Raw genomic sequence first — 21,317 nt, 5'->3', positions numbered from 1 at the left:
CGCCTGTAGTCCCAGCTACTCGGGAGGCTGAGGCAGGAGAATTGTTTAAACCCAGGAGGCGGAGGTTGCGGTGAGCCGAGATTGCGCCATTGCACTCCAGTCTGGGTAACAAGAGTGAAACTCCGTCTCAAAAAAAAAAAAAAAAAAGAAAAAAGAAAAGAAAAGAAAGGGAGAAATGAGGGGAAAACCAAAAGTAATGTAAGTATGAGCCATTAAAAGACTGGTATGCACAATACTTTAAGAGATGGGCATACAATGGCAATAAAACAAAACCAGAGTCCATTATTAGCATAGTAAGAAACCTAAGGATACAAACTAGGAACTGGAAAATCTCACCTAAGACCATGGAGATTATTTTAGCTTCACCATACAATCGAAGCATGACAGGATTGGTCCTGTTTGTTGCCTCATTATTATTATTATTTTTTTTTTTTTTTTGAGACGGAGTTTCGCTCTTGTTACCCAGGCTGGAGTGCAATGGCGCGATCTCGGCTCACCGCAACCTCTGCCTCCTGGGTTCAGGCAATTCTCCTGCCTCAGCCTCCCGAGTAGCTGGGATTAGGGCACGCACCACCGCGCCCAGCTAATTTTTTGTATTTTTAGTAGAGACGGGGTTTCACCATGTTGACCAGGATGGTCTCGATTTCTTGACCTCGTGATCCACCTGCCTCGGCCTCCCAAAGTGCTGGGATTACAGGCGTGAGTTGCCTCATTATTAAGCAAGACAATGATAATGGAATATTAAATTCCCAGTAGCCTGGAGCATCCAAAATTTTACTTACTGAACCACAGCTTCAAACATAAAATCTAAGGACAGCTAGCTAAATGCAAGACCATGTCCCTCCTGTGGCTACAGTCTGTTCTGCATGAAGGTGATTATAGAAAGGGCTTTACAGAAAGAAAAGGACTTAACCATAATTAACAAAGAAAGCTATCTCTTTTGGATTAATGATGGCATCTTCACCCCACCATTTAAAAACCTTCTTTATTCACATGCACTGCACGTCATGTGTTGAAATAGAAATGTTCTGAATTAAGTGACTCACCAGTTGTCATGGCCTTGAGATAAACCTTACGGCTGCGACAGCCAGTAGCCACATATGGCTGTTCCATTAGAAATATAGCAAGCCCTACATTTGCAGTGATAATATTTTGGATACACTGGATTCAATAAACTATACTATTAAAATTAATTTCACTTGTTTCTCTTCATATTTATTAAGGTGATTACTAGAACATTTTAAATGATGAGGCTTGTTCTACTTCAACCAGAGAGTCCTGCTTTAGAGACTTGGTGATCATTGTAACAACAAACAACAACCACGCCTGGTATCTCCCAAGCACTTCCTGTGACGCCAGGCACTAATTTTACGCATATTCCATCATTTAATCTTTATTGTGACTCCATGAGGTGGGTATTATCATCATCATGTAACAGATGAGAAAAGCGAGGCACCAAACAGTACTTGAGTCATTTGGCCAAAGAATGAAGCCATAAATGGAACCCAGGCAGTTTGCCTCCAAAGCACATGGGCTTAACTTCAAAGAGCTGCTCTATTCTTTCTGACAGATACCTTTGGTTAAAAAGGATCATGCAACTGAACTGTTTCTGTTCACTCCAGCTTACTGTCAGAAAAAAAAAAATCAAACATCTAAAGGTAAACGAAGTAGATGCAGTCAGAGTTATTTACTGTCTTTTGATAGCACCCCCTACAAGCACTTAAGTAAAATTCATGCTGGGAAGATCATAAGTAGTGCCTTATTTTAACCTTCAAGATGCTAACAGTCCTGGAAAGGAAGGGTTAGGTTAGTTGCTATTGGCAAAGAACCATCATCTGAGAAGCACTATTCTAGAATAAAACAAATCCTAGTTCACTGGACTGAAAGATAGTTGTCTTCTATGACTGATCATGAACATGATGCAGGCAACCATCTACATGTTTTCTGCTCCTCTGACATCCCACACAAGGGCTGAGAGTGCTGCCATTTTGTTTGGGTGACACGGTCAAGGCAGGATTTTGGCTTGAGATTTTCAGAAGATGTTTAGAGGGGCCACTTAAGCCAAGCTGACTATGTGGGGAATCCCAAGCCAATGTGGGGTTCCATTAGCAATGCTGTATTTTAATCTAGATTATCACACAAGCCAGAGGTACAAGTGCACTGGCTGGTAGGGCTGATCTGAATGTCCAGCTAAACTCATAAAAGGGAACAAGAGAGGAAAGATTAGTGGTTGCCCATATGTACTCTGAAAGGCTTCAAATAAATCCACATCAGACAAATTAACACTTTGTGTTAACCACTGTATTTTGTGGTGAACATGCTCGAATTTTCACTGAGTGCAGGCACCCATGTTGGATGAGAGGGAAGAAAACAGAGAATAATACAGAAGTAGAGGAATGAAGGACTAGGAATGTTTTCCTCTGTCAGAGGCAGACATGGAATTCCTGACTACTTGGCTTTTCCGAACTGGCTGTTCGCCTTTCTGAAATGAACGTTCTGTGCTAACTTCAGAAAGAATGTTGGCAGGGTCAGGATGGGAAGGTCTGAAGCGATAATACTTGGATGGTGAATGCTTTCCTTTCCAAGGGCTGACACAGCTGTGACCTCCACAAAGCCAGCCAGCAAGGATCCAGTTTGGCCACATGAATATGAGCTGTTTTCCTCCCTTGGGAGACACAGAGGGACACATGAAGCAGTGTCTGGTCAAAGTAAAGTATTATCTTAAAATGGTTTGTAGCAAAGAACCTGGAAAGCAAATATGATTAATTTCTTTTCTATTTCCTTGAAACACAATACCTATGGAGAAGTTATATATTGCAGGGCAAATAAACATCTTCCATTATTTCTTCTCTTTGAGTGTATGGGTTGCAGAGAGTGGCATAGTGAACAGATATTAAAAAAAAAAAAAAACACTTTCTCTGAAACCCAGTTACAAAAATGGTGCTCAGAATGCTTCTAAAAGGCAAACACTTGGCAAAACATCCAAGCCCCAAACTCTGGTTTTTGTTTCAAATCTGGAGCTATAATGAAACCCAGCATATGTTAATGGTCCTTATTTCTCTCCAGCTAATCAGCTTCAACTCTCTGCCTCTCCTTACATGGCATTCTACATAAAAAGTAGCCAGATCAGTATTTCTTACCTTCATTATCTCAAACCGTTTTTTTCTTTCTTTTTTTTTTTTTTTTTGAGACAGAGTCTCATTCTGTCATCCACACTGAACTGCAGTGGCGCAATCACAGTTCACTGCAGCTTTGTCCTCCTAGACTCAAGTGATCCTTCCCTCTCAGCCTCTCATGTAGCTGGGACCACCAGACATGTGCCACCATGCCTTGCTAATTTAAAAAAATTTTTTTCGTAGAGATGAGGGGTCTTGCCATGTTGCCAAAGCTGGTCTTGAACTTCTGGGCTCAAGGGTTCTTCCCACTTCATCCTAACAAAGTACTGGGATTACAGGCCTGAGGCACTGAGCCCAGCCACAAACCTTTCAATCTTTCAAGACAAAAGTATTTATTAATTAACAAAAAAAGATCTTGAAAAAAAAATCCCTTTCCCCAACCCTGCATATCTAAATATTTGCATTGCAGTTTTATTTTATTTTTTAATGAAACAATGTTGGCATCACCGTTAGGAAGAAAACTCATTTCTTATTTCATTATCTCCCTAAGGCTGGCAGATCCTGTTCTGAAACCAAATCACCAGTCCTTTCTTTATTGTCAGGGTCAGATTAAAAGGAAAAAAAAAATCTCAAAGTAAAATGATTGCCAAACAGCAGGGAGGCCAAATACAATTGTTTAGCCTGGCCTTACATGACCTAACTTGATTAGAGGGATAGTGTCTCTACTGCCCCCACTTCTTGTAGGGAACCTGCCCCATTTACCCACTGAGTGGTAACGCTGGATGTTGCAGGATGCTATCTGGCATCTCTGATGACTCGCTCAGAGATGGACATGTGACCCAAAGCCAGCAAAGTAGTTGGTTGGCTAACGTCTATTCATACCGACCTACTGGAATACCTGACATAAGACCCAGAAGCTCAACTGGTACCAGAACAATCAGACTGGGAGAAGTGGTCATTTCTATGAATGATATTGTAGTACCTTCCAATTTGGAAAGTCCTGATTAATGATTCAAAATCCACTGTCTTATAAATCCTACCCATTGTTCCTGGCTCTATTTTCTGGAATAATGCAAAAGGAATTTTACTCTCTTTGTAATTCAATCCATGCTGAATTTTGTACAGCTAACAAGTCTCTTCTAAGAATCATCTACAACCATCCATTCAAACCTCATGGGGTGAATTAAAGACCTCGCATTCCCCGGATGGTTCTCCTTCCTCTGACACTGCCTCAATCCCATCTCCAATTCACCAGTTCCCACCCACAGTTAACTGCTCAGCCTAAATCAAGACGTCCCATGAAATGTGCTCAGGCACACTCATCAGGAGGCAGTACAGTTTAGTGGTCAGGAACATGGGTTTTGGAATCTGGCAAACGTAGGCTTAGTTTCTGGCTGCATCATTCGTTAACCGTGAATCTTTGGGTATGTTACCCAATCTCTCCATCCCACGATGTTCTATGTGAATACCCATCTCTCAATGTTGCGTTGCCACTGATTAAGTTGATATATGGAAAGTGCTGAGTAAAGTGCGTAGCACACAGAAAGAACTCAATCAATAACATATGTTATTTCCTTCCTCTGTGTCCACAAATCTCTTTCTCTTCTGAACTGTGGGTAGGATTATGGGCAGAGCATGATCTTTGGAATCAGACCATGGCATGGCTATCAGTTTTATGACCATGGGCAAGTTACCTTCTGTGTGGCTTGATCTCCTCTATAAAATAGGGGTATGAACAGTATCTACCTCATAAGACTGTAACATGGGGGTACAAATAGCATCTAACTCATGAGAGTATCATTCATGAAGATGAAATGGGTCAACATATATAGGGAGCTTAGAAGAGTTTCTGGCACAAAAGGTCATCATAATCAAGGATAGCTATTATTGCCTCCTCAAGATTGAATACTTAAATAATACTCAGATTTCATGCCTGCAATCCTCCTTAGTGACTTAATTTCATTTGCAGCTAAGAAATCACGTTCTATAGCTTGCAGTTCTTGGGTTCAAAAACATGTTTGTTGGAAAGACTGAAGGAATCAATGACATGCATAGGATCTAGAACAAATTCCTTCCTGGTATATTCTAGTCATGCTGGATCATTATGTCAATACAAAACAAGGAAACACAGAAGCCCCACTTGAGGCAAAATAGCTACCTGATGGTAAGAGATGGGGACGGGTCTCCGGAAGACTATCCACTCCACTATTTCGCTACACGGCGGGGTGGTCAAAGAACCTGTGTACCGATAATAGCTGCCCAGGGATGCAGGCAGGAGGTCCCGGAGGACGAAAGGATCCAGAAAGGTCTCCTTCTCTGTTTGGGGAGAAAGGGAAGAGAAAAGCACAATGATAAGTCATGCCATTCCGTGCCGCAGACACAGTCAACACCCTCGGCATGCTGGTGCCACATCACAAGCCTTATGTTTGTTTATATCCTGAGAAGCACTAGCATTTGGTGGTGGGAGAGCCTCAGTAAACAAAGCAGCATTTCCCAGGGTGTGCTCTGAGGACACCAGTACCACAGTATATTTCAATAAAAAGCAGGTTCCACCATGAACACGGTTGGGGCACGTTACAGTCCCTCCCCCCTCCCCCAGGAAATAGACAAAATACTCTAGCATCGCAAAATCTCTGAGAAGTCTTACAGAAAAGAAATGAGCTTGACTTTCTTTATCCTACCCCTTCCCAACCTTGTTTCATCATAGAACTCTTCTCTAAGATCTATGAACAGATAATCAGTGGAATGAACTTTGGGACACAATGAGAGAATCATTATGAAAAGAAAACCGTAAATGACCAGTAACATGCAATTCCAAAGCTGGCTCGGTTTCACTCAAGTCCTCTCCAAATCAATGTGAAGCCCAACCAAGGTGCAACTATAAACTGAAAAAGAATGGCCCCAAGAACCAGCATTCTTTTCACAAAAATGGAGGTGTCTTCCCTTAAATAGGAGGAATGCCATTTAAGTTCAGACCCGACAATGATAACATGATTCATCTACAAGAAAAGGAAGGCATGGAATGGGTTAGTGTCTGCTCAAGGTCACATAGCTCGTAAGAAGCAAAGCCAGGATGTGAATCCACGTGTCTTGACACCAGAGACTACACACAGTTCTGACTCAGCTAAAGAAGGCACTGAGATTAGCCAGGTGAAAATGGAAGGATGGGGGCCAAAAAGGTGAAGAAAAACACTGTGAGCGGTAGAAACAGCATGAGCCAAGACCTTGGAACAAGAAGGAATAGTGCTGCAGAGAAGATGAGGGAACTGTCTTATAATTCTCCCAAGGAGGCCCAGTAGACTATCTAGCTTCTTTCATGAGTCAGAGAAGGTTGTAGTCTCTCCATGTATCTCCAGAGATCTAGACTTGAATATGTATCTGGGATTCTCTCCTCTTCCCTGTTAGAGATGTAACAAGACCACTGAAGTCCTGCTCATGGGGTGCCTTAGCTCCTTCATGGCTTCCACTATGAGCCCCAGGACAGGGTTCCATGTGACTTCAGAGATACACCTGTGCCTACAGGAATACTCTTCCTAAGCCTCCTCCCTCCTCCTTCCTCTTCTCATTTTCATGCAGAACAACTAGTGCAGGCATTTGGGCAACTGTGTATCCCCAGACTCAAGAAGTCTGTGTAACTAGGGGATAATGCAGAAACCCCAACAGAAATCAACTATATCATGGTCGAAATTGCAATTTCCTTTTGGAAAAGATTAGTTGAAGACTTAACATTGGTTTAGCTTTACCTATATGCCAGGCACTATTCTGAGTATTTACATGTTGCAAACACTTAAACAGAACTTACTATATGTGCCAGGCCCTGTTCTAAGAGCTTTATAAAGATTAATTTATTTAATGCTTAAAATAAGTCCATGAAGTTAGTCCTATTATTATCCCCAGTTTACAGAGCGGGGATACAAAAACAGGTAGCTGGGTTTAGAATCCAGGCTTTTATTCTTCTCATCACTATGCTCTCTTACTTCGCAGCTCAGTGAAGTATGTGCGTTCTAATATTCATTTTACAGGGCACAGAGAGGTTAAATAACCAAGCTCAAGATCACTAGTGAACAGCAAAGTAACAACAGTTACTCGTGAGGCTCAGAAACCTTGGCTGATTCGCAGAGAGGTGTGCAATTCATTTTTCTAAAAGAAAAATTTAGTATTAACCAATAAACGCAAAAGTCTTCAAATCATAGGGTTCCATAATCAAAATTACAAAAACAATTTCTGTTGTACAGAAGGCTAGAAATAACAGAATTGCCCCTCCGCCCACTGGCAAGTCTGGGCTTTCATTTAAACCTGGTTACCAGCAGCCTAATGACAGGGAAAATCTCTGCAAGCATGCTTGGCGGGGACTGGTTTGGCTAGGAGAAGGAAATATTTTGGCCTTTGCTTGCTGCCTCTGAGCTTCCTGGGCTGTGCAAATACTCAATACAAAGGCCCAGGCGATAGAGGGTGTGTGTAGGGCTTGGCACCACCAACGGCAAAACTGCTACCTTCATGTCTCCCCCATGTTGTAGGTGAACCTGGGGTTACACCACAGCACACCAACCTGCCTTAGGATCAAGGCTTCCAGGCCAAATGGCTTTTGAATCAGAAGAGTTTTCCTCTCAGGGCCCTATCCAATATTAAGGTTGCAGTTAAGCATGCTGTATGCTGACAGGAAGTGACAAGACAACCCAAGCAAACCCCGGGCAGCCAAGCCCCCATCTACACATACTCTAGGAAGAGGCCACGGCTTTAAAGAGCATAAAAAGGGAAAGCAAAAGCACCTGCCCCACCCACAGGAGATTACATTTCAAAGGGGAACACTGATTGGGCAGCGTCAGGGATCTTACGTTAAGTTCTCAGATGGGCTCATGGATTGAGCGGGCATGATGGAAACTGCGTGTGACCGACCCCTGCTGTAAACTCAGAAGGACCTCCCTGTTCTTGACCAACACCAAGGCTTCAGAGGCAAGTTCTGGCTTTCACTGCAGTCAGATCTGTGGCGAGGTGGGTACACCAGGTACAAGGGACCGAGGCGGAGGACCTGGCTTCACTGCTAATTCATTCCACCACGATCTCTGCCACCGAATCTTAGGACTCCATGATCTGGAAGGGCCTTAGTTCAGTGGCTTATTTCAGTGGCTTTGGGGGCCAAAGAATGGTCTCTTCAAACAAAATCTTACCCAAGAGCCTGGCAACTCAAATAGCTAAGTCAGCCCAGTGGCCGAAGCTAAGCAGGGGACCCAGGGACACTTTGAAAACCATCGATTTACTCCAATTCTTTAACTTTAGGGCTGGGTAAATAGAAGACCAGGGTGAAGTAACAGAACCAAGGTCAAAAACACTTAAAGAATACAGAGACTCACATGGGATTCTTTCTTCAGGGAATCTAGAATAGTATTCCCGAACAGCAGGAAACACCCTTCAGTGCTGAAAACTGAGATCCACTGCCCTCATCAGCACTCCCAGCACCTGTGCTTCCCTTCAAGGGTTGCTGAGGAGAGCAGAGTTTCAGCCTGCTCAGGTTCAAATCCCAACTCCGCTATCTGTGAGCTGTGTGAGCTTCGGCAAGTTAGGAAACCTTCCCAGGCTATAGTAGTGAAGATTATAAATAAGGCAATGCAAGAAGGGGGATCAGAAAGAGCTCAGTACACAGTAAACCTCTCATACGTGACAACATTATTCTTACTCTGATTGTTATTACTATTATTATTCCTTTAAGCTACCAGTGTTTTGTCATGTACTTTCTTTCATGTTTTGTGCATGTCTTTTTTTTCAACTGGAATACTGCTTGTGTCCTTAAAGGCATACAATGTTAGATATATTGTCCATCAGCATGAGCAGTCTAGGTTACAGTTTTCTTTGCCAAAATTCTAGCAAAAACTGAGCTTTGAACTAATTGACGTTTGATGGCTGTGTGATCTTAGGCAAAGGCCTTAAGCTCTCTGAGCTACTTCCATCATCTGTAAAAGGGGAATAATGAGAATATTTGCTCTCAGGGTTGCGGTGACACTTAAGCAAGTAAACAGACGTAAGGGGCTTGGTACAATTCCTGGCCCATTGTAAGCCCAGATTTATCAAGGCAAGCATGTGGCTGGGCACAAGCCCAGCTGAGGTACAGCCTGGCTCGTTCTGGGTTTTAAGCTAGAAAGGAGCAACCATTTTCCGTAAAGTACCAGATAGTACAGATTTTAGGTTTTGCAGGCCAAGAGGTGAACTTGAAGATGTTATGTAGGCACTTAAATAACAAGTACACGTCTACAACCTTATTAACTGAGTTTGAAATGCTATTAATAACTGAGAACAATTTTCAAAATATATGCCTATTAATGAGAATAATGTGCTTCTTTTTGTGGGGAATAACATTTCACTTAATTAGGGATTGAATGTAAAAACCATGCTTCGCTCAGGGGCCATACAAAAATAGATGGTGGAATGAATTTGGCCTTCGGTCACATCTTGCCTGCCCCTATTTTATTTTATTTTATTTTATTTATTTTCTTTAGACAGAGTCTTGCTCTGTTGCCCAGCTGGAGTGTAGTGGCAATATCTCTGCCCACTGCAACCTTTGCCTCCTGGGCTCCAGCAATTCTCCTGCCTCAGCCTCCCGAGTAGCTGGGATTACAGATGCACACCACCGTGCCCGGCTAATTTTTTGTATTTTTTGTAGAGACGGGGTTTCACCATGCTAGCCAAGCTGGTCTCAAACTCCTGACCTCCTGATCCGCCCGCCTCAGCCTCCCAAAGTGCTGGGATTACAGGCGTGAGCCACCACACCTGGCCTGCCTGCTCCTATTTTAACACAAGTGTTGGGAGTGGGAGGTGGAAAAGGAATCCCAAGTATTAGAAGGCCACCTTGATTGCCACAGCAAGACTTGTGGGGTGGGGGGAATTATGCTATATGTTCAGGTGCTCCCATTATTAAATGACAATACATTACAGAATTCACATGAACACTACATTATAAAATTAACTCTTGACTTCTTTCTTCCATCTCAGTTCAAGCTGAACATCAGTTTGCAGTGATCTTCCTGAAAATTTCGTTGCCTGCGCAGTACCGCAGACAGTGCTCTGCTGATCATGGGATGCTCACAATGCTTAATTACAAATTAGAAACAATTTTAGAAATGGTAGCCCTTTATTTCTAGTACTACCCATGAGGCCTGCTTAGGTCAGAGGGGCTCAACTGGCCAGACTCAAGACTGGTAGTTCCTAAGCACAACCACTGGGAAGAAGAAATAAAGCACTTTTCAGTTGAAAACTTAAACTCTTCCATTTATAAAACCTTTTTGTTTTCTTTTTGTCGATTAGAAATAGAGTCTCACTCTGTTGACCAGGCTGGAGTGCGGTGGCACTGCAGCCTGGAACTCCTGGGCTCAAGCAATCCTCCCCGTTTAGCTTCGTGACTAGCTAGAACTATAGGCATGTACCACCATGCCTGAGTAATTAAAAAAAAAAATCAGTAGACATAAGGACTTGCTGTGTTGCCCAAGCTGGTCTCAAACTTCTGGCCTCAAGCGATACTCCTGCCTCAGCCTCCTGAAGTGCTGAAATGACAGCTGTGAGCCCGTATGCCTGGCTAATAAAATCTTAATAAATGTAGATATTATCAAATGGGGAGATCTCCTGGATATGAATCCTAACTAGTCTACTTGAAGGTTTGACCTGGAAAGAGTTATTTCACCTCCCTGTAACTGTTTTCTCATCTGTAAAACGGGATAATAACACTGACATTATGAGAAGGTTCTGAGTATGAATTAAATGAGTTAACATCAGGTAAGGGCTTAAGAGAGTGCTCGCCACAGTAAGCATGCATAAGTGCTCGTTAAATAAATCTTGCTACATAAGGGCAGTGTGACTCCATGCCCATCCCGATCAGTGCGTTCTGCCTTCAACTTTTATCATAATTAGTCATTTGAATTCAAAACATTCCTGTCCCAGCCACTTACTAGTCGAGAAAAATATTTGAAACACTATTTATACCACCATTCATTCCATTATATCATAATAAGCAGGTACTGTGCATTACTAGATAAAAGAATTGAAAAGAAATGAATCTTGTCTTCCACTTCCAAGGATACCGGGTGCTGTATGCAGACAATATTATATTTTAATAATTAATTGTTCATCAAAGAAAAAGATGATGAACAGGGATGCTAAATTCAAAGTTATTCAAATTGCAAAGATGAATAATGTATGACTTTTATATTAAATACACACTGTATTAAGTAGCCTACATTTCACCCAACTCTTTCTTTCATTTTTAGGCATTTTGAATGACAATATGAATAATCAGTTAGGGGAGGTTTATTTGGAAAAAGAAATACCTTATTTGAATGCAAACGGTTTATATCTGAAGATGATTAAATTTTTCTTATCAATTAGGAAATTTTGTATGAGGGCTTTAAAGTCATGGTCAACCATTAAACCCAGCGCAGCCCAGTTATCCTTGCAGTTTCCTTTCAACATTAAATTATATCTGGCTGGTTCTGTTCAATTTCTTATTTCTGATAGCAGTGCCAGGAGGCAATTTTTAATTAAAGAAAATTTGAAAGATTCAAACATGCATAATTGGATTAAAAATGTGATCATTAAAACATTAGATGATAATCAGCTGATTGATTGCATTTCTTGGTGTTTTAATAACCTAGTATTTTCAATGCTTTGGTTATATAGGAAAAAAAGAAAGCTCTTTATAAAATATGATGAACAATCAATGTATAGAAGAGACCTGTGCAGTAGTCAGGAATTGCAAAAGTACACTGAACACACACACACACACACACACACACACACACACACCAACAGACAATGTATTACATCAGAAGATTGTAAGATATTTGGACAGGATGTGGTAATTTCTAGGGGAAGAAAACCTGAAGCATCACCCAAACAAAGGACCAATTAATTTTAGGAAAGTGTATGAAAGCCCAACCTTCTGTTTTTAGCCCAATTATTATTTGGTTTCTTTAGGGTTTCCACAACTTTTTTTTAGAGGAAAAGCAATGAACTTTTCCTTAAATGCCTAAGATCAATGGGGCAGGACTAGCCTCTGCTTGGTGTTCTACAAGGAGGAAAGGAAGGAGTGGATAGTGGAAAGAATTGGGCATTAAGTCATTATAAATGAAAGATGATTTATGACAGTGCCACTCAAACTTCAATGTGCCTGCAAATCATCTGGGAAACTTGTTAAAATGCAGATTCTGATCCAGTAGGTCTGGGGTGGGAGCTGACATTCTGCATCTTTTTTTGAGATGAAGTCTTGCTCTTATCCCCTAGGCTGGAGTGCAACGGCACGATCTCAGCTCACTGCAACCTCCATCTACCAGGTTCAAGCCATTCTCCTACCTCCGCCTCCCAAGGAGCAGGGATTACAGGTGCCCACTACGCTCAGCTAATTTTTGTATTTTTAGTAGAGACGGGGTTTCACCATGTTGGCCAGGCTGGTCTCAAACTCCTCACCTCAGGTGATCCACCTGCATTAACCTCCCAAAGTGCTGGGATTACAGGTGTGAGCCACCATGCCTGGCTGAGATTCTGTATTTTTAATAAAACAGATGCTGCTGGTCTCAGGACCACACCTGACTAGTCAGTTTCTACAAGGACTGTATCAAAGGGTTCCTACATCCTGTGCAGCCTCATTCACTTCTACTTTCTGATTTTTAGGTATAGCCCCACTGGCTTCCTTTCTGTTCCACGAACACACTGCCCCAGGGCCTTTGCACTGGCTCTTCACTCAGACCGGAACATTTGTTCATTACTCCATTCATGGCTGGTTTCAGACCAAATGTTCTGCAGCTGCTAGCAATTTAGTCATTTGGAATCGCCATTTCTCAACAAGGTCTACCCTGACCACTGTTTTGCAAATAGCAATTTCAAGGGCAGGATCACTGAGAAGAAAACATTTGATTAAAAGCCTGAAGGCAGTGAGGAAGTGAGCCACATGGCTACATGGGGAGAAGAACATTCCAGGAAGGCAGAAAAGCCAGTGCAAAGGGACTCTGCCTGGTTTACAGGGAAATGGGTGGAGTGACGTGAGCAGGAGGGAAAAAAGAAGAAAAAAATCAACAGTCCAAAACTTCCCAGGTTTGACGGGGGAAAATCAGCTGTTGGGTAAGCACAACTGGTAATTCCGCTAAGAACTGTGAAGAGGTGACACAGCTGAATAAAACGTTAGACATGGAGTCAGGAGCTCTGGGCTAACCTATGAATGTAGTGTATAACCTGGGAGCAATCTTAGGTGTGACAGTGGGTGACAGGAGGGCCTGTCAATCACAGGGGTGAGAAATGGCAAGTTGGAAGGAAAGAAAGAGCCTGAGGGTAAGAATCCAGAGGGCACCAGGGAGGTGAGAAAGTATTAGATCAGAACTAAGATGGACGGGCGCAGTAACTCATGCCTGTATTCTCAGCACGCTGAGAGGCCGAGGTGGGTGGGTCACCTGAGGTTAGGAGTTTGAGACCAGCCAGACCAACATGGCAAAACCCCATCTAAAGATACAAGAAGTAGCCAGGCATGGTGGTGCGCACCTGTAGTCCCAGCTAGATGGGAGGCTGAGGCAGGAGAATTGCTTGAACCTGGAAGGCAGAGGTTGCAGTGAGCTGAGATAGCACCTGGGCAACACAGTGAGACTCTGCACCCCCCCGCCCCCCCCCCCCCGCCACCAAAAGGATTGTATCAGAGGCCTCTCCAGGAGCCCAGAAGAAGTTAATTTTATCACCCAAATACCAGCAAAAATACTTGCTCTCTGTAGCGGGGTGCTGATTATCAAAGCATATCATCTTTCTGTCATCAATAAGGAGGATGAAATGGGAATGACAGGGCATGGGTATGGGGTTGCCCTGTTTGCAAAGTAGGGCCATCCACAAGGCTTCATAGTAAATGATTTTAAGGAACAGACACAAGACTGAAGTTATGACTGGGTGGGGAAATCACTCAAGAGCCACAAAGAACTGCAGAGGTCAACGAGGTCTCAAAGACATTAGTTTTTCATCTTACACATGAGAGGAAAACAAGGTTTAGAAGGAAAGAGACTGGACCACAGTCACACTGTGACATGGGACGGGCATCTGGCTCTCCTCATGCCCATCTTTCTACCACCCTCATTCTGGATCCCTGGGCTCTGGGGTCCTCATCTGCAGGATCAGGTGAGGAAATCGCACTGAAGACTAGACAACTCTTTTAGCTTTTTATTTTTATTTTTTGTGAAGACAAAGTCTTGCTCTGTCCTCAGGCTAGAATGCAGTGGCATGACCTCAGCTCACTGCCACCTCCACCTTCTGGGTTCAAGGGATTCTCCTGCCTCAGCCTCCTGAGTAGCTGGGACTGCAGGCGTGCCACCATGCCTGACTAATGTTTTGTATTTTTAGTAGAGACAAGGTTTCACCATGTTGCCCAAGCTGGTCTCAGTCTGCCTGTCTCAACCTCCCAAAGTGCTAGGATTATAGGCGTGGGCCCCAAGTGCAGCCTCTTTTAGCTTTTTAAATGTAAACCAAACCCTGATGCTGCCCAGCTTAAAATCTTCCAGTGGCCTCTTGCTTCATTTAGAATAAAATCTCTTTACCGTGTCCACGAGGCCCTACATGACCTGTCCACCTCTGCAGCCTGTCTTTCCTTCTCTCTCCTTCCCTGACCTGCCTCTGACCTTGCTGTTCCGTCTGCCTGGAATGCTTTCTACCCACCACCCTCCACAGAGATGATTCCTTTTCATCCTTCAGGTCTGAGCTCAAATGTCACCGCCTTAGCCCCCCATTCCGTAGGTTTCTTCTGTCATTAACATCTGTATCACACCTTCATCTCCTTTCCAGCATTCATTTACTTATGGTCTCCCCCAGCTGCCTGATTATTCCACAAGAGCAAAGACCTTGCCTGCACCTATATCCAGCAGCTAAAATACTTCCCCAGAACACGGTAGGTTCCTAATAATTATGTGAAAAGAGAATGAAGAAATAAACAAGCACAGTAGCAGCTGGTATATTTTAAATAACCCATAAGTCCTAGCAACGTTTTTCTCATCTCTAAGTTATCATCAATCATAAGATGCATCATTATTCCAATACCACTAATAAAGGAAATATGTTGCTAATTAAACACTGATTTGATATGAACTCAAAGATGTATTCCAATTTTAGAGTTGTTAAAATATGAAGACATGAGAGTTGCAGAATTGATTAACTAAGATACTGACATTATTCAGCTGGACTCACAGCAAAGGGCCCCATCAGCTTTCTGAGTCTAGCAGATGTCCGTTCCGGGGACTGTTGTTTTACATGACCACAGTAAAGGATGCGCATAGGGCCAGAAAGCAGTGGCATTGACTCTCCACTGTTTACACTGACTGAGTTCTCTAGCCTCAGTTTACCCTTCAATGACCTGCATCCTAAGACTGCATTCCACACTGTGGGGTGTGCTTCTGTTCACCTCCCTTTTCCAGTTCACACTTATGGTTCAGAAATCAGGTGCCAGGCCCTGCTGTGGTCTTTTGCTAAGTGAAGCTTTAAAATCCTGTGAAGTAGCAATCAACAGCCTAGTGAGGGCTGAGAACTTACCCAAGGTCATGGGTTGTACAGACCTGGGTCTCAGTCTGTGTACTCGGTTAATATGGCCTCTTTGCCAGGCTGCAGGCTCTGTTACAGCAAGACCATGCCTCCTGACCTTATCCCCAGCACCCAGCACATCACTTTATAAAGTAGGTCCTTTATACATGGCTAAAAGGAATTGACCAAACAAAGTCACTATATATCTCTAAGTCAAAAGTGGGCAAACTGTGGCACATGAGTGAAATCTGGTCTAGCACCTATTTTTGTAAATGAAGTTCTGTTGGTATACAGCCGTGCTCATTTGCCTATGTATGGTCTATGACTGCTTTCAGGCCACCATTGCAGAGCTGAGTAGTTGCAATGGAGAATATATGGCTGGCAAAACTTAAAATATGTGTTATCACTCTCCTTATTGAGAAATTTTGCCAAGCTCTACACTCTTCTATAAGGGAAGGGTATTTTTAAAAAATAGCAATAGGCAATATATGTGAGCATGAATAGGGCCAACTCCATGCAGCGGTGGAGGTGTGGAATTTACTTTTGCCTGTGAAATACCCAACAGCAGGCAGAGGAATAAATGCATGCCTCATGGCCTTCCCTACAGGCGCAGTTCAGAGAAATCCCCAGAGGCCCACACTATGACATGAATAACTAGTGTTGTGGGGTCTGAACCAGGTGGCCTGGGAGGGAGACAGCCCACCTTATTAATCAGACCCCTGTATTCAAGCACCCAGAGAAGAGCAATCCAAGGTCATGAAACAGCCACTCGACATGGTTCAAAGACATCTACCCTCCTCCAACTTTATTAGTGGTTTCAGTTGACCAAGGGTGGTATTTTGATTTAAGGGTTGATACTTAAATGAAACGTATGTTGACATTAATATTTCCAAAGGGAAATCACATAAAGATTGCAGTCTTGTCAACAATTAAGGAAATGAACATGACATTTAAATTATACAGAGTCATACAGTGACAAAAACCCAATATTATCACTGAACAGTTTCATTGATTGCCTTTCTCCCCTACAGGGTTCTGGTGGCCATAACCGACATCATGTGTACATTTGTTTAGTTTCCTTTTGATGCTCAGTCAATGACCTAATTCACAAAGGAAAACCAAGATATACAAGAGTGAAGTGCTTTTGACAATAATCAGAAAGCTAGTCAATGCTGGGACTCAGAAGCTGGCCCATCAGAGCAGTAAGGAAATGTGATTCAGAGCCCAATACAACTGGGTTCAAATCACAGTTCCACTGCACGGCTGGGATACATTCACTAATCTCTTTAAAAAAACATCACTTACCTATTTATAAAATGGGATTAAGAATTCTTTCCTCACTGTGTTGCTGCTGGGATTCAATAAGATTGTATTTACAGAACATCTAGGTAGAGTTAGGTAAACAGAGAGAGGTTAACAGTTGCAGAAGCAAAGAGGCTGCTGCCTCTTCCTTTCACCCACTTCCTGGTTTTTTGTCCACTACTCTTTCCTCTGATCTCAAAAGAAACTGGCTACCCAAATCATCTTCGTCACCATCATCATTGTCACCATCTTATTTTACTTTTGTATGGCCCGACTAAGCGGAGCAACGTGCGTTCTATTTTACTAGCCAGGTAGTGATGGTGGCAGAACCCAGAACTTTGCAGTCATTTCCCGTCATCATTGGTTTCCATATTCAAGTCCACAAGTAACAACAGTAACAATGACGATGGGCTGGCTGGGGGGTGGTGGCAGTGGTGACAGCTATCAGTGAGTGCTTACCATATACCAGGCACAGTTATGTACAGTAAGTCACTGACTTCTCAGGCTGAACCTGCAAGATTGGTATCAGTATTACCTCATGCAGTCGAGAAAACTTAGCCACAAAGAGGTGAAGTGATTTGTTCAGGTTGTAGGACTAGTCAACAGCAGAATGGGATTTCAAACCCACTATGCAATAGTGTCTGTCTGTCCTACACCGAGGTGGCATACGTAGAGCATGCGAGCAGGGTAAGAAAATCACCCACGGTAGTCCCAAGTGCTTTCGCAGGCACTTTTGCAGTAGGCAAATGGAAGTATCTTTTTAAACGCTCTCTTTGCTCTTCGCATCCCACTGAAACAAGCAGGAAAATAGCATTTCTCTGGATTCCCACAATCACGTTCAAATGATAAAATACGGACAAACAAGGCAGGCTGAATGAGAACTGGCCTCAAATTCAAACCCAACCTAAAAGGAATCACTTCTGAGGTCTTTTTACGTCGCACTAGTATTGTTAACAATACTATTAGTGATAAAATAGAAGTTTCTCGGCGTCCCATTTCCTGGCTAAGAAAAGAAGTGGAAATAGCTCACATCCATGGTGGTGGTTTTGATGCAATGAAATCCAGGAAACGGTGGAAATGGCTTAAGTGTGCCTGTTTCTAGAAGATTTTGAGATCAAACGTGTTCAGATAAGCATCAGCCCTTCCTGGATCCTTAATAGACATGAGCCAATTAGCCAAGATCAGGGTGCTGCATATTTATAGCACATTTCAGGAAAGCTCCATGTAATTAAATGCTGGAAACACAAACTTCAAACGGGAAACTTTGTCGCATGTTAAGATGTTCAAAATTATCAGTGAGCTACAGATAATACAGCATTGGTTTTCCTGTTCAAAAGGGAGAAAATAATTTGAAGGATTTCTTTCTTTAGGTTAAACATTAAAACAGAACCCTCATTAATTCAGTTGAAACGTGATAATCTAGGCAAAATGAAAACTGAAATCTGTCTCTTGTAAAGTCTAGCAAATGGTAAGTAATGACCTGAGTGGGTATTTACATTGTCCCAAAATAAATTACTGGGTGAAGGCAACACTATTAGTAGAGAGACTACAATAGCTACGGTTTAGATGAGGTAGGACTGGCAAACTTTTTTTTTTTGTTTTTTGAGACAGAGCCTTGCTCTGTCACCCAAGATGAAGTGCAGTGGCACGATCTCAGCTCACTGCAACCTCCGCCTCCCGGGTTCAAGCAATTCTCCCACCTCAGCCTCCTGAGTAGCTGGGATTACAGGTGCACACCACCACACCTGGCTAATTTTTGTATTTTCAATAGATACAGGGTTTCACCATGTTGGTCAAGCTGGTCTCGAACTCTGAAACTATGATCCGCCTGCCTCAGCCTCCCAAAGTGCTGGGATTACACTGCACCAGGCTGACCAACTTTTTCTTTAAAGGGCTAGAGGTTAAATACAGAAGGTGGAGCAGGCCACTGTCTGTCCAGACTACTCAAGTCTGCCATTGTTGTGCAAAAGGGGCCATAAATGAGAAGTAAACAAATGAGTGCAGGTGTGTTCCAATGAAACTGTATTTACAAAAAACAAGCAGTGAGCTGGATGTGGTCCATGGATTATAGTTTGCTGACACTGATTTAGAACACACACCAGACATGCTTTCTTCTTTGTGTTTTCCCTGTCTTAATGCATTTAGCGATAATACTCAAGAGATAGGTGCTTTCATTATCCTCATTTTACAAGGCAGAAACTCAGGGACAGAGAGGTTCAGTAATTTCTACTGGGGTCACACAGCTCCCAAACTGGGGAGCCAGAATTCAAACCCAGGCCAGCCTGAACTCTGAAGTATTTCTCTAGAAACCTTGTTCAGTTGTGTTTCTAAGAGTCCCACTTCAAGTGAAAAATAACACAGTTCCATTTCTTTAGAAGTATTCCATAATGCAGACTTTTTATAAAGGTCATTCCAAAGGTCCAACGTGAGATTACACCGCATGCAAGTAACATTCGTCTTTTTTCAGCACCAAGAGTATCGAGGGCAAAAAAGTAAAAAAATTTAAAAAAAGATTCTTCATGAGGCTAAATTTTTTCCAAGGGCTAGGGAACTCATTCATTTTACCGTCGGCACCTTAGGCAGTCAGCTGAGGGAAGGATGGGTGGACTCTGATTCAGGGAGCGTGCAGTTCACATGCACAAAATAGCCAAGAACCCGTCACAGCAACTCAGCTCTACTCCATTTTCTTGCTCCTGGATTATAATGACGTTTCTGCCTCAGGATTCATTTTTCCCAAAAATCCCTTGTTCTAGAACTTGTCCTCTTCTTCCAAAGTCCACAAAACAGATTTTCAGAAACTTCAGCCATTTGGCCTCAGATGGTTTATTTCAAGATCTTGGACCACAGAGATAGTCACAGTGGTATCAGAGTGACAGTCCTGTTCAATATGTCTTTACTTGCTTTTTCAATAAAACCCGTATGATGAGTTTCAATCAAGATGGAAAAAGGTAGGTGGGGATCCTGGCAGAGATCTGAGAGGGAGAGGACCTGGGAGTCACGAGAGCCAGTGTGAAGTCAGGAAGACCTTGATTAGACTCTGGCTGGGTCAGTTCTCATGATGTGACCCCAGGGCAAGTCGCCTAGTCTCTGACTGCTTTGCTCGCCTTTCTATATGATAGGGACCCTGGTGGTTGTATCTCAGAGGGTTTCTGGAGTATGTAGTGATGCCTGTGGGGCTAATTAGACAGAGCAAGCATGCCCAGCTCAGCAGCAGTGAGGCGCCCTTTGTGTTTAAACTTGTCACTTGACACCCCATTCCCTTTGTTTCTGATTTCCTTTTTCTAATCTCCACAAGGAGATATTTGCTTTCAGAGTCACCTCTTAATGATACAATTCCAAGGCAGGCACAGTTCTTTCACTGGCCTGCAATCAATTTGTGAAGAGAACAAACAGCCTGTCAGAGGTAGTTACGGTAAAAAGTTTTTTAAAAAGTGCTGTCACTCCCCTTTGCTTGTTGTGTGGCCACTTGGAACTTGATGTATCCCAGAGGAAAGCAATGTCTGAATCTCTGACTTTCTGATGTTAATCCTTGTCTTCTTTGATTGTGAAATATAAAACCCATGCAGAAAGGTGTGCAAAATCAATGGACTATTAAAAAATGATTCTGAAGTAAGCCGTGGTGTGTGGGTTTGTGACTAACTCAGAACAGGAGAAGACCTTGCCTCCCCTTATCCGGCCAGCCCCTTGTCACTTTCTCATCCACCCCCAAGAAGTCACCACCATCCTCATTTTGAAATAATCACTTTGCTTTAAGTTTTACTACCTACATATACACTCCTAAGCAATATAGGTTAGGTTTTCTCATTTTTTGAACTTTATCTCTGGGAATGCACAATATTTTCTTCAGAATCTTGCTTCCCTTCCTTAAACTTTACCAATCTTGGATGTACCCATATTGTTGAGTGGGCCATTCCTTTCCACCATGGTGAAATGTTCCCTTCTATGACTATATCGAGTTGTCTTTATCCAGCCTGCTAATGATGGGCACCTGAGGCATTTCTAGGTTTGCATAATTAGAAAAAAAAAACACCACAAACATTCTTGTTCATGTCTTTCTCTCTCTCTCTCTCTCTATCTCTCTCTCTCTCTCTTTGAGGCAGAGTCTTTGCTCTGTCACCCAGGCTGGAGTGCAGTGATGCAATCTCAACTCACTGTAGCCTTGACTTCCCGGGTTCAAGTGATTCTCATGCCTCAGCCTCCCAAGTAGCAAGGATTATAGGTGCGCACCACCACAGACAGCTAATTTTTTTTTTTTTTTTTTTTAACTAGAGACAGGGTTTTGCCTAGTTAGTCAGGCTGGTCTCAAACTCCTGACCTGACCTGAAGTGATCTGCTCACCTCAGCTGGATTCCACAGTGTTGGGATTATAGGTGTGAGCCA

General features: G+C 42.8%; 1 protein-coding gene across 4 annotated transcripts in view; it reads right to left on the bottom strand.

Moving 5' to 3' along the window:
• PTPRG (protein tyrosine phosphatase receptor type G) overlaps positions 1–21,317 on the bottom strand; it is a 766,801-nt gene that overhangs the window by 138,052 nt on the left and 607,432 nt on the right. For all 4 annotated transcript variants that reach the window (XM_002758499.6, XM_002758500.6, XM_008981938.6 and 1 more), the window contains exon 7: positions 5,275–5,432. In XM_002758499.6, coding sequence (XP_002758545.3) covers positions 5,275–5,432 — 158 coding nt within the window. The remainder of the gene's footprint in view (positions 1–5,274; positions 5,433–21,317) is intronic.

Source organism: Callithrix jacchus, chromosome 15 (assembly GCF_049354715.1).
Source record: "Callithrix jacchus isolate 240 chromosome 15, calJac240_pri, whole genome shotgun sequence".
In the NCBI taxonomy this organism is placed as follows: Eukaryota; Metazoa; Chordata; class Mammalia; order Primates; family Cebidae; genus Callithrix; species Callithrix jacchus.
The sequence above is the reverse complement of the archived record's forward strand: the minus strand, read 5'-3'. Positions and strand labels throughout refer to the sequence as shown.